This window comes from Lipotes vexillifer, unplaced genomic scaffold (genome assembly GCF_000442215.2).
Source record: "Lipotes vexillifer unplaced genomic scaffold, Lipotes_vexillifer_v1.1 scaffold205, whole genome shotgun sequence".
Taxonomy (NCBI): Eukaryota; Metazoa; Chordata; class Mammalia; order Artiodactyla; family Lipotidae; genus Lipotes; species Lipotes vexillifer.
This window is the reverse complement of record NW_006781396.1, coordinates 2,070,100-2,083,577: the sequence shown is the minus strand read 5'-3', so window position 1 is coordinate 2,083,577 and position 13,478 is coordinate 2,070,100. Positions and strand designations below refer to the sequence as shown.

At 57.6% G+C, this 13,478-nt stretch overlaps 1 protein-coding gene across 2 annotated transcripts in view; it reads left to right on the top strand.

Annotated features, from left to right (window-relative positions):
- The window catches only part of UNC5B (unc-5 netrin receptor B), an 84,878-nt gene extending 74,222 nt beyond the window's left edge, over positions 1-10,656 (top strand). Inside the window, exons 7-17 of one of the 2 annotated variants that reach the window (XM_007454693.1) lie at positions 153-317; positions 528-560; positions 2,499-2,693; positions 3,029-3,388; positions 4,018-4,105; positions 4,986-5,154; positions 5,260-5,493; positions 7,520-7,669; positions 8,229-8,393; positions 9,432-9,613; positions 10,491-10,656. In XM_007454693.1, the coding sequence (XP_007454755.1) occupies positions 153-317; positions 528-560; positions 2,499-2,693; positions 3,029-3,388; positions 4,018-4,105; positions 4,986-5,154; positions 5,260-5,493; positions 7,520-7,669; positions 8,229-8,393; positions 9,432-9,613; positions 10,491-10,656 (1,907 nt within the window). The remainder of the gene's footprint in view (positions 1-152; positions 318-527; positions 561-2,498; positions 2,694-3,028; positions 3,389-4,017; positions 4,106-4,985; positions 5,155-5,259; positions 5,494-7,519; positions 7,670-8,228; positions 8,394-9,431; positions 9,614-10,490) is intronic. The other variant, XM_007454694.1, reaches the window with a different exon arrangement.
- The last annotated feature ends 2,822 nt before the right edge of the window (positions 10,657-13,478 follow it).

Below are 13,478 nucleotides of genomic sequence, written 5' to 3'. Positions count from 1 at the left end.
GTTGCAGTGTGTGTGTGTGTGTGTGTGTGTGTGTGTGTGTGTGTGCGCGCGCGTGCGCGCGCACACGTGCACTGCTGTGTTGTGCACACATAACTGTGTGTGCATTCTATGCATGCACATGTCCCCATGCACCACGTGCTGTGTCCCCACAGTCGATGGCGCGTGGACAGAGTGGAGCAAGTGGTCGGCCTGTAGCACCGAGTGTGCGCACTGGCGCAGCCGCGAGTGCATGGCGCCCCCTCCCCAGAACGGAGGCCGGGACTGCAGCGGGACCCTGCTTGACTCCAAGAATTGCACCGATGGGCTGTGCGTACAGAGTGAGTCCTTGGAAGGCAGGGCCCAGGGTGGGGGCTCTGGAGCCAGATAAGGGCCCCCTGGCCCCCCCCCCAGCCTGCACTGGAGCAGCCCCTCGGGGCCCCTGCCCGCCTGCTACTCTGTCATCTCATCCACGCATCTCCCCATCACCTCCTCTACCACCGTTTCCCTGCCGTCTGCGTCATTGTCTTTCCCTTTATTTCCCTCAACAGATAAGAAAACTCTAAGTGACCCCAAAAGCCACCGTAAGTCCCATTTCATGGCTGTTCTCTTTCCTCTGGGGGGATCCCTGGTTTTCCTCAGCTGGCTTTTCCAGGGGGTGGGTTGCAGGGCAGGGCAAGGGGCAGGGAGAGATGAAGGTGCCCACTACCAGCCCTCCACGGGGTTCCCAGCACCTGACGCTGCATGTGGCATGGTCTTCATCACAGTCAGACAGGCAGACCCTCGGCTGACAGAAAGGCCCTGGGATGCCATCCTGACCCCTCCCGTTATAGGAGGAGAAACTGATTCTCAGAGAGAAGGGACATACCCAAGGATCGAGCCGGGATTCGAACCTAAGTATTTGGCCAGAGCTGGTGCTCTGAGCCCCACCCCTTGGTTGTCCTCTGTGGGAGGGCGCCAGCAAGCACGCCCATACCTGCCCCTCACTGTGCCCCCAGCAGCCAACTGAAGCCTCCTAGGTCCTTGGGATGCCCGCTGCTCTGCGTCAGACCCTGGGGGCTCATCATCCATCCCCCAGGGGCTATGCTCCGCTGTAGTAAAGCTGCTTGGGCAGATTGGCATGTGGTAATTAAACCACAATTTCCAAATAATTCTGGAATTATCAAATCAGTAGTGAGGCCTTCAGTGCAACTCACAGGGGGGCCAGACTGGTGACTGATTAGATACTGTAAATCACCAGGCAAGTGACCCCCATGATTAGTGACGATGTCATGAGGTGAAGCCCCCAGAGAGGTGGGAGCCCAGCCCTGGGGACCTTCTCCGGAAGCTCTCCTGGGGAGCCCAAGGATGAGGAGAAATGGGGGTCCAGGAGGTGGTAGAAGCGGGCGAAAATGAGGGCTGAGAGCCCTGCCCTACCTTGCTGAAGCTCAGGCCTCCACCAGGAGGCCTCTCCGAGGGCCCCTGGGGAGAGGAGGGCGTGCACGGGGGCTTCCCGGAGCTCCCAGAGGAAACAAGGAGAAGGGCAGCCGTCTTGGCTAGGCTGTGCTGTCCAGCGCAGTAGCCACTAGCCACGTGTGGCTTGAAAATTGTATTTATCTTAGCTGAAAATAAATATATTTAAAAGCGCATTTCCTCAGTCAAGCCAGCTGCATTTTAGTTGTTTAATAACCACCCGTGGCTAGTGGCTGTCATGGGGGACAGTGCAGGCACGGGATGTGCCATCATCATAGAAAGTTCTGTTGGGCAGCCCTGCTTTGGACCCTGCCTCTTGACCCCGACACTTCCTTGCCTAGCTATGTGGAGTTACTTCTAGCTGAGCAGCAGCCTGCCCTGCCCCTCACCCAGAGCTGGACCTCCTCCAGCCCAGCAGCCTGTCTGGGGGCAGGGAGTGTCGACATGGGTTGCCTCCCTGAGCCCCTTCCTTCCCTTCCACCTGCTCCCCTCCTTTCCATCCCATTGCCACGCATCTCATTCCCCTCGTCCTGTTCCCCCTCCATCCCTCCCCCCGACCCCCGCCCACCTCCTGCCCTCAGCACAGAATGGAAGGTGAGCTCAGAGTGGCTACTTGCAGAGATTTCTGGGAATCAGGGCCTTGGGTCCTATAGAGATTGCTGCAGGCTGCTAGTAAGGCGCTAGGTCTTAATCCCAGCTCTGAGAGGACACTTAGTGGTCCTGTGGCTCTGAGCCACAGGCGCCTTGTCACCTCCTGGGCAGAGAGCAATGAGTTAACTCTCAGGAGTGTTAACTCCAGGAGTCCCTTTGCCCCTCCATGCCACACGGGGAGGGAAGCAGGGCAGGGGGGCAGGGACATTTAGACCATTTTACTTATAGAGACTGATGCTCAGAGAGGTTCAGGGCTTGCTTGAGGTCACCAGCCTGTCTGGCAGGGCTCAGATTAGAACCTAGCACAACACCAGTTTGTCCCAGGCCCTGCCTCTCCCCGGGGACCAAGGGAATCTCTGGCTCCCTCAGGGCCAGGGTCTCTGCCCCCTGGCCCTCACTCAGCCCTCCTGTCTCCGCAGTTCTGGAGTCCTCGGGGGATGTGGCGCTGTACGCAGGCCTTGTGGTGTCCATCTTCGTGGTGGTGACCGTCCTCGTGGTGGTAGGGGTGGTCGTGTACCGCCGCAACTGCCGGGACTTCGACACCGACATCACCGACTCGTCCGCCGCCCTCACTGGCGGCTTCCACCCAGTCAACTTTAAGACTGCGAGGCCCAGTAAGGACCTGGGAACGCCTGGGGTGGCGGGTGCAGGCAGGGTTCCCAGGGGGTGTGGCAGCCAGCCAGACCAGAGCAGAGGCTCCTGACTCCCTCAAGAGGTTTTCCTAGAGTTTTCTCTAAAGATCACTGGAAGAGTTTGGTGACAGAGATGCAGGAAAGAAGAAGTAACCCAGGTGGTGAGTCCCTAAGCTTCCTGCCGCAGGTGGCAATGGAACCTTTCAGAGCTGGACGTTTGGGTAGGATTTTGTAAAGGAAGGCGCCCCGGCAGGTGCAGACTGTGGGACAGGGCCAGCGAGGCACGGCTGGTCTGACTGCAGCCCCCGGCCCTGCAGACAACCCGCAGCTCCTGCACCCACCTGTGCCTCCGGACCTCACTGCCAGTGCCGGCATCTACCGCGGACCCATGTACGCCCTGCAGGACTCGGCCGACAAGATCCCAATGACCAACTCACCCCTGCTGGACTCCCTGCCCAACCTCAAGATCAAGGTCTACAACTCTAGCACCACCAGCTCTGGGCCAGGCCTGGCAGACGGCACGTACCCTGGTGATTTTGCCCGGGATGCCCACTTCCTGCACCTGCGCAGTGCCAGCCTCGGCTCCCAGCAGCTCCTGGGCATGCCCCGTGACCCGGGGAGCAGTGTCAGCGGCACCTTTGGCTGCCTGGGCGGGAGGCTCAGCATCCCTGACACAGGTGGGTCCCTGCTCTGCTCGCCCATCAGTCTGGCCTCAGCATGTCCCCTCTAGACAGTCCCAACACTCACCCAGCAGAAGATAGGGCTTCCCTGGTCCCATTTCACAGATGGGGAAAGTGAGGCCCAAGGGGAAGAAGTGATTATAAACTAGAAGACCTGGAGTCCAGGCCTGCCTCTGCCTCACAAGGGCAGGGGAACTCTCTAAACCTCAGTTTCACCATCAGGTGAGTGGGAAGGAATACCCCGATGTAGTCAACAAACCTACAGAGGGCTGTTGAAAAGGCAGGGCTGCCCAGCTCAGGCTGCAGAGCCAGCAGTTGACAGTTTCCCAGCGTCATACACTTAGCTAGGCTGGGGCTGGCACTGCACCTTCAGACTCCAGGTCTTTGCCCCATCTCTACACCCCATCGCAATGCCAGTGGCCCCTGTGCTACTTGACAGCCCCTCTGCAGTCAGTGACCTGGCCTTTCCCTGCACCCAGTCCCCTCTCCCCACTCCTTGCTGGTGACCACCAGGAGCTCAGATGTCTTTCTCTCCCTGCTCCAAGATGGGGGCCAACCCCCCATCCCCTGTTCTAAGCTCCTGGACTCCCTCCAGCCCCTCCCTACTGACCTCCCTCTCCCCCTAGGGGTCAGCCTGCTGGTGCCCAATGGAGCCATTCCCCAGGGCAAGTTCTACGAGATGTACCTCCTCATCAACAAGGCAGAAAACACCCTGTGAGTATAGAGACCCCAGCCCCAGCCCAGCTGCCCCCTCCTCGGCCTCTCTCTCCCTGCTGCTTGCCCACCTTGGGCTCAAATGTCACCGTCTCCCCTTCTAAGTCCAATGCTAAGGCCAGAGGTAGTTCTCCAAGGAAGACATTGCTAGATCTTATTATGTACACATTTAAACAATGCAAAACCAGCACAACAAATCATAAAACTGAAAGCTAGTTGACCAGCTGGCTACAATATGACAAAGGGCTACTATCCTCACTATGTAAAGAGGTTTGGGAGACCAATAAGAAAAACTGAAGATCTCGGTACAAAAATGGACAAAGGATATGAACAAGTGATTCACATACACTCTCTCTTACACACACAGACACACACACAGACACACACACACACACACACACATAGCAGCCAATAGGTTATGAGAAAATGTTTGACCTAATTTGTAGTCAAAGAAATAGTCATTCAGACAGCCATAAGACACTGGAAGTTTTTTTGCTTCATCAGCTTGCAAAGCTATTTTCAGATGTCATAATACCTTCATACTGGTGAGAGAATGGGAACACAGCCCTCCCAAGGTGTGTCGGTGGGAGCATGGATGGGTACCAGCTTTCCAGAGGGCACTTTAGCAGCACCTATCCACAACATCCCTGGAGTGCAGAACCTTTGAAAATGGGAGCAAAGATTTGGCTATGAGAATACTGCGGAGTAATAGCAAAAATTTAGAAACGATCTCAAGGCCGGTGCCATTTTTCCTTAACCCATGGCCTCTGGGAGCCCCCAGGGCGCAGTCCTGCCTTCTCCCATCCCAGGAGCTGGGGCAGAGCGGGGAGGCCAGCATCGCTCCCTCACCGCCTCCCTCTTGCCCTCCATCCCACCCCAGCCCGCTTTCGGAAGGGACCCAGACAGTATTGAGCCCTTCGGTGACCTGCGGGCCCACGGGCCTCCTGCTGTGCCGCCCCGTCATCCTCACGGTGCCACACTGCGCTGAAGTCAGTGCCGGTGACTGGATCTTCCAGCTCAAGACCCAGGCCCACCAGGGCCACTGGGAGGTGAGGAGCCAAGGCCGGGCGGCCGGGTCCCCTAACCCAACCTGCCCGGACCCTCTCCAGGGCCTTGGCTGGTACAGCCACCTCACCCCCACTGTCACCCTGCAGGAGGTGGTCACCCTGGATGAGGAAACCCTTAACACCCCCTGCTACTGCCAGCTGGAGGCCAGGTCCTGCCACATCCTGTTGGACCAGCTGGGCACCTACGTCTTCACGGGTGAGTCCTACTCCCGCTTGGCAGTCAAGCGGCTCCAGCTGGCCATCTTCGCCCCCGCCCTCTGCACCTCTCTGGAGTACAGCCTCAGGGTCTACTGCCTGGAGGACACGCCCGTAGCACTGAAGGTAAGGCCAGGCCATGGGTACCCACACGGGCCTGCACGCTGCGGGTACCTCACCCACAGCCGGCCAGCTGCCTGGTATCTTCCGGTATCCCCCTCCCCAGGATCATGGTACCTGCCAGGCACGCTCTGCCACCATCAGCCTCATTCAGTCATTCATTTGTTCCTCAAACATTGAAATCGCATCAGATCCTCAAGATACAGAGATGAGTTGGGCACAGTTCTGCCCTCACCAAGCTGCGGGCTAGAGGTGGGAGACAGACCAGGGGATCACTGATGCGGGGCTAAGGGAACATCAGTCTGGGAGGGGCTGGCAGGTCCTGGTTGTTGGGGAGGGGGTCTGAGAAGGCTTCACAGCAAGGCTGACCTTAGACCTAAGCTCCAAGGGACAGGCGGGTGTTCCGGGCAGAGAAGGAAGAGGCGCATTCCAGGAGACAGAGCGGCTTATGCAGAGGCAGGTGTGTTGTTCTGTGTGCCAAAGCGTGCAGGGGTGTGAGAGGTGGGGCTGGAGAGACAGGCAGGGCTCAGCCTCCCAACAGCCTTAGGGTCGTGGCAAGGAATTTGGAACCTATCCGGTGGGCGGGGGCAGAGACCCGGTGGACACCTGTTCATGGGTGCTCTTTTGAGAGCTAAGCAGTGGGGATGGGTAGACAAGAGGCAGGGAGACCAATTGGGAGGCTGCAGCTGGACCCTGGACAACAGCTGGAGAGGGGCCTGGAGTCTGTTTAGTCAGTAGAATGGACAGAAACAGTGACTGATGGGAGGAACGGAGTGGGGGGTGGCGGCTGACAGCCAAGCTCCTAGTGTGTGCAAAAGAACGGACAGTGCCCTTAAGCGAGGGGGGTGCATGGCAGATGAGAAGGGGTTGGGGGCAGGAAGAGAGAGAAGGTGAAGGGACCGGATTTTAGCACCTAGAACCTGATAACGGCAGGTGTTACCCTGTCCCCCCAGCCCCTAAGACCCTCTCCATTTTCTGCCCAGCCCTCCCACCAGTTCCCAGGATCTCAGTCTCATCCTGACAAACAGTGGAAGAGCACAGAGCCTTGGCCCTATTTAAACCCCTTTTCCTTCTCCATCCTTCCATCCCCTGCTGCTATGAAGCCTTCTCCTTTCCTGTAGCTCCAGGCCTCCTCCAGCCCACGATCTGTGGGCCTTTCTATCTCCTTTGCCTCTCAGTCTCATGTGACTTGTCTCAAACTCCAAGTTGCCGACTGATGCAACACAGGTTAAAAGGCCTTGTGGGAGAGTGGGCGTCTTCTGCTGGGACCAGGCTGACCTGAACTTGCAGGAGGCCCATAATAGGTTAGAGGCTCCTGGGAAATGCTCTCGCAGCCTGGATCCCTTGGTATTAGGGCCTTGGCTCACATCTAGTTATAGTCAGAGAATGGATCAAGGGGGAAGTTGCCACATATTGGCTTGATGGTGTTCTTTATTTATTCAGTCCCCATCCATCCGTCTGTCCATCCATTCATCCATTCACCCATCTATCCATGCATCCATCCATCCACCCAGCTTTCTGCCCATCTGTCTGTGTATTCATTTAGTCCATAATCAATCTGTCCATCCAGCCATCACTCATCCACGCATCTATCTTTTCTTCCATCTGTTCTGTTTCTATACCCATCCATTTGTATATTCATCTGCACATCATTTTGTCTGCCTGTCTCTGTTGATCTGTCTATCCATCCATTTGTCAACCCGTCTATTTATCCGTCTACTTAGCCATCCATCCATCAGTCCATCTATTCAGTCACCTGTAAATCCACTCATCCATCCACCTGTCCCACCATCTGTCCATTCATCCATCTATTTTTCCCTCCATCCATTCATTCATGCATCTGTCCACACAGTAAGTCTTCTGTGAGCACTTACCAAATCCCAGCCCTGTGGCTCAGATGGTTCCCTGCCTTCAATGTTACAGCCTAGTTCCCTCTGCCCACGTGTGTCCCCAAGCCCCAGACTTGCAGAAGGAAAGGGCCCTTTGGCCAAATGTGATGGGCTCCCCCTTCTCATTGCTCCCTGGCCCACAGGAGGTGCTGGAGCTGGAGCGGACCCTGGGTGGCTACCTAGTGGAGGAGCCAAAACCCCTGCTGTTTAAGGACAGTTACCATAACCTGCGCCTCTCCCTCCACGACCTGCCCCACGCCCACTGGAGGAGCAAGCTGCTGGCCAAGTACCAGGTGAGTGCTGGGCCGAAGGAGGGGGAGGGATGGAGCTGGGGAGGGGTACACCTGGGGGGCTGCGCAGAGAAAACCAACTCCCCGCCCTGCCTCCTCCCTCGGTCCTGCAGCCTTGGTCCCCACTCCCACCCCTGTGTCTCTCTCTGTCTCCCTCCCCCTGCCACCCCTGTCACATACTCCCACACACAAATGTCTGTACCCGTCATCTTTAAAGAGACCTTACCATCTCTGAGAGCGTTCGTGGCTGGCAGATTGTGCAAACTAATCTCTGATGGTCACATCCCTCTGCCCGTGCCCATCTGTGTGACACCACTGAGTCCACAGGCTTCCCAGACCCAGACACATGCAGCCACACAGTCACATATTCAGGTTCGTGCCTTCTCACCCATATCCTCCCTTCTCACCTGAAGGGCCCTTGCCCAGCTCTTCTTCCTCCGTCCGCCTGGATGGAGAGGCCCCAGCCCTCTCTGAGGCTGGCCCCCTTACCTGCCTCCGCCTCCGTTCCCTGAGGGCAGGGTAGGCTGGCCTCGCCTCCTTGACCCTGCCCCTCCTCCCCCAGGAGATCCCCTTCTATCACATTTGGAGTGGCAGCCAGAAGGCCCTGCACTGCACCTTCACCCTGGAGAGGCATAGCCTGGCCTCCACGGAGCTCACCTGCAAGATCTGCGTGCGGCAGGTGGAGGGGGAGGGCCAGATATTCCAGCTGCACACCACGCTGGCAGAGGTGAGGGCCGGAGAGCAGACGCCCCACGGGGCTGGGCACTGCAGCGTGCAGACCCCAGGCTCCCCCTCACCTGGGGGAAAGGCCACCTCCCGCAGAGCTGTGCCCCTCACCTCCCGAGTCTGAGCTGGGACTTGGTCACTCTGCTAACAGCTGTGACTTACTGAGTGCCGAGCCTGGGCTTGGCCTGTACCAAATCTCACCAAATCTGTACAACCAACCACCAGGGGGACAGATACGAGGATCCCCACCTGGGAGATGAGAAGGAAGGTTTTAGGGAGGGCAGGTATCAGGACCTTGTATCAAGCCAACGCTTGGCCCAAGCCTGTGGCTCTCCACCACTGTAATCCGGATTGAGGTTTATAAAACCTAGGCCACCCAGGGAGCAGGGCTAGGCCCTCCTTGCAGTACATTGTAAAGAGCACAGGATATAGTCTAGACCAGCGGTCCCCAACCATTTTGGCACCAGGGACCGGTTTCATGGAAGACAGGTTTTCCACGGACGGACGGGGGTCGGTGCGGGGGACGGTTCAGGCGGTAATGCGAGCGATAGGGAACGGCGATGAAGCTTCGCTCGCCCGACCCCGCCACTCACCTCCTGCTGTGCGGCCCGGAGCGGCTGGGGACCCCTGGTCTAGACCTAGCTCTACCACTAGCGTGGCATGTGACCATGGATTAGTCACTTCTCCTTTCCAGACTTCATTTTGCGTTTGTGTAAAAGGGGGTCCACGTGGATTAGACTGGGGCCAAGGCCCCTCGTGGCTTTGTAATCACGAGGTGGCATCAGCACTGGCCCAGGCAGTGCATTAGCATGTGCACCCCGAGGGCGGGGAGGGGGTGTACAGCCCTGGCCCTGGAGAGCTGACCCTCCAGGGGAGGAGCCCTTTGACTGAGCAGCTGGAGCCTGCCCAGAGGCGGGGGAGCGGCCGGAGCCTCCAAGAGCTCACAGTCCCCCGGCAGGAAGGCTGGAGGGGCAGATGCCCAGTGAGCCGTGCACAGGGAGCCCTCTGCCCCTCTCACCCTTACCGCCTGCTCTTCTAGACGCCTGCTGGCTCCCTGGACGCCCTCTGCTCCGCCCTCAGCAGCGCAGTCACCACCCAGCTGGGACCCTACGCCTTCAAGATCCCCGTTTCCATCCGCCAGAAGATATGCAACAGCCTGGACGCCCCCAACTCGCGCGGCAATGACTGGCGGTTGTTGGCGCAGAAGCTCTCCATGGACCGGTGAGTGTCGGGACAGCCCTCCCGGCCTGGACCAGAGCCGCCCCCCTCCCTCTGTCCCCATGGGCCAGGTGGGGCAGGCAGCCTGATGGTCCAGGAGTGGATCCGCCATTTGCGGTAGACCAGGAGCTCAGGCTTGGGTGTGCTAAGTCTGAGAAGCTGGTTCCTTGAGGAGCATCGTGCTCAGAGTGCTGGCCTTTGAGAATCAGGTAAAGCCAGGATACCATCCAAGCGTGATCACCGTCAGCAGTCCTGTGTCCAGGACAGAGCAGGTGTTTCGGAAATGCTTGCTGGGTGACAGAACGCATCCTGGTGTCAGAACACTTCTGGAGAACTTAAAATGCTGGATAAATATAATGGCAATTAGTCATCATTATTGTTATGGTGCACTTACTGAGAAGCCATTTAATAAACCTGCACTGAGCAGATGCCATGTAGAAGCCATCTTACTAAAAATGGGTGGGATCTATAAGGATGTCAAAGGCTTTGTTCCTGATTTCAGGGCAGTGCATGGGGCAGGTGAGAGCAGGCAGAGAACGAATGTGGGATGAAGAGAGAGAGAGAATGGAGTGCTAGGTTTGGACAGCCTCTCCTGGGGCCGGTGTCTTTCAATGATAGTAATAACGATGCTGGTGACTGATGATGAGCAGGACAGTTTCCATTTTAGAGATGAGACTGGGGCTCAGAGAGGAGCAGTGACTTGCCCAGGGCCACACAGCCTGCAAGCAGAGGGGCTGGAATTCAGACCCAGGATTGTGGGAGCCCGGAGCCCACCGTCCCGGTGCTCCTGGGATGTACCCCCAGTGCTCCCTCCACCCCAGGCTCCTGGGAGTGGCTGAGCATTTGGGGAGCCCAGTGTCCTTCTCGTTCCCTCCATCAGGTACCTGAACTACTTTGCCACAAAAGCGAGCCCCACGGGTGTGATCCTCGACCTCTGGGAAGCTCTGCAGCAGGACGACGGGGACCTCAACAGCCTGGCGAGTGCCTTGGAGGAGATGGGCAAGAGCGAGATGCTGGTGGCCATGGCCACCGACGGGGACTGCTGAGCTGCCCCAAACCCACGGGCTGTTAGGGACCAGCAGGCGGCTGGCACAGGCAGGCCCAGGGCAACCTCCTGTGGGGCATTTGGGCCTCCTCTGCTCCCGAGCTCACAGCCAGAATCACCCTTCCTCCTCCTCTTCCCCTTGCCGCCCCCCCCAGACCACGACCAGCCTTAGGAAATCCATGGACGTTGTTGTTGGGAGGACCCAGCGGTCCTGCTCCACCTCCTGCTGTCTCTCCTGACCTCAGCCCGCTGTGCAGGAACCGGGGTGGGGATGGGGCCTCCGGAGGCAGCTAGGGGAGCAAGGAGGTGGCCCTCCCACCCTGTGCCCCAGGGTGTCTGGGGTGCGTCTGTTTTAGTTGTGCTGTTCACTTTTTTCCTCAGCTATTGATTTCTCCCTCCTCCTAAGCCCCTTTCTCCTTTCACACTGTTTTCCTCTTCGAAGAGTCAAGTACAGTTCAGACAGACTGCTTTCTCCTGTCCACAAGCAAAAAGGAAGAGGAAAGAAAGAAGGAAAGAAAGAAAGCTTCAGACTGCTAGTAAGGCTCAAAAAAAGAAGAAAAACACCAAAACCACAAGGGAAAAGAAAGCCCAGTTTCTTAGGAAACGCAAATGATTTATTATCCAGATATTTGGATAAAGTCCTTTTTAAGAAAAAAAGAAAAAGAAAATGAAAAAACAACACAAAAAAATAGAAAACGCTTTTCTTGAGTATGGGTGAGTGTGGGCATGCTCGTGGTTCTGGCCAGGAGCGCGCGCGCGCGCGCGCGCGCGCGTGTGTGTGTGTGTGTGTGTGTGTGAATCAGGGAGAGAGAGACTGAATAGGGAACACTTTGCTGCTAATGATTTTATCTTTAGACTAAATTCTTACAAGGCCTCAGCTTCCACAGTTCTACAGGGTCAGATGCGGTTTGAGCTGTGGTCCCATGTTTCTTTCTAAAATCTTAAGCAGATGCTGAATCAGTAAAGCCAAGGAGCCCTGAGATCTGGCTTGGGGTGGGGTCCTGCCTCCCTCTCACAGCCCCAGGCAGGTGCTCCAAGTCTCATCTGGGCTCCCAGGATTCCAGATTAAGAGGCCCTGGGGTGGAAAATGTGGGCGGGCCAGCCCAGCTGTGAGCCAGGGAGAATTTCCAGTACTGTGGTCTGGTGGCTTCTGGAGATGGGGCATGGCCCAGAAGGGGGACCCTAACAGAGAGAGAGAAGTCAGGGATGACAATCCCCCATGGACACATCTCTCTCCCGCGTCCCAGGGTGGGGCCAGCCAGGACACGCCCACCCAGCAGCCTCTAGACCAGGTGGGCTGGAGCAGGTGGGTGTTCTCTTAATGCCCGGGATCTGCCCTTTCCCAGGCTTGGTTACTTCTGTAAAACAGAAGTGGTGGATAAGAGGACCTCTCTAGCTGCAGAAGCCTGAGCTTCTGGGGTCAGTGTGGCTTTGAGGAACATGTTAGCAGCCATCCCTGCGGGTGGCATGGGAGGCTGGGAGGTGGCTGCTTGGCTGTGCTTTACACACCGGCCCGGAGTGGAGGAGGCAGGGTGGAGGGCTATTTTCCCAGCTCTGATCTCCACAGGCACCTCCCTGTCACCCTCCCTCCACAGTCTGACAGAGTCTGAAGGAAGCTTTGACAGGCAGCATTGCCAGGGTGGAGGGCCTGGCAGCCCCTCTCCAGCCTGTTCCGGGATGTTCCAAGGGGCCACCAGGGTCCCTTTTTGGCCATCTGGTGATGGCTGGAACCAGAATCTTGAGCTGGCACAGAGGCCACATCAAAGGCTTCTCCTCCTTGGCACCCAAGCCAAAGCAAGTGCCACCTCTGGGCATTGACCCCAGGGCTTGCCCCAGCAGGTCCATGAGCATCCTGGCCTTTAAAAGTCTGGTCTCCTGGGAGGAAAGCAGGTTTGGGGGCTGTAGTCCCAACCAATGTCCCCAGCCTGGCTTTCCTGCCATGCACTAGGGGGCTTATGGGGGTAGTGGGATTCTCACCACCCACCAGCCCCTCTGGGCAATGGTTTGGCTGTGGGCAGTCAAGGGCCTGCTGGGTTTGAGAGAGGGTTCCTTTTTATCAGGGCTGCTGAAGGGGCCAGGCCTGCATCGGGCTTGGGCCCCTGAGGCTGAGACCATGGCTCTTCATTACCGCAGTGCCTGTGTGGACGTTGCCTCAGACAAAGGCAGTGAGCCTTCCCTGCCAAAGGTGCCTGTCCACTGCAGGCTCAGCATCCCGGCTCGCTCCTAGTCTGAGCTGTGTGGGCCTGTGTGGTAGCTTGCGGGCAGCCTGGAGTCCAAAGACCAGCGTTCAAGCTCCAGCTTTGCCGTTAAACCTCTGTGTGACTTCAGGCATATGACTGCCTTCTTGGGGCCTCTGTTCCTTTTTCTACCAAGCCCCACAGCTGCTGTCTGAGGACTTTGGGGCTCTCATTCTAGTCTCCTGATGGGAACGCTAGTGGGTGGAAGTTGACGGTGGTCTGCCACGTCCCTCCTCCGTGCCCCACCCTCAGAAACATGCTGCTTCCTCAGTGCCCAGGACGGGAGCTCTGGGGGATGAGGCCAGGCCAGCCCCCCAGGTGCCATTTCTAATCGGATTCCCAGAAATTGTGTACCAGGGCCTGGAGCACAGAACCAATTGGCTGAAGCCTCCTGGGAGGGTTCAAACTGTCCAGCTTTATAAGAAAAGCCTGGAAAGGATTTGCTGGCTCCATCAATCTGCCACGGCTGCTGTGACTACGTCTGCAGGCTGCCCGCCTCAGGGTGCGATGGACGTTCCTCCGCTTATTCAAGCCTGAGAGGCCGCCCCACACAGCCGAGTACCTTGAGAACCGCAGATGAAGTGCC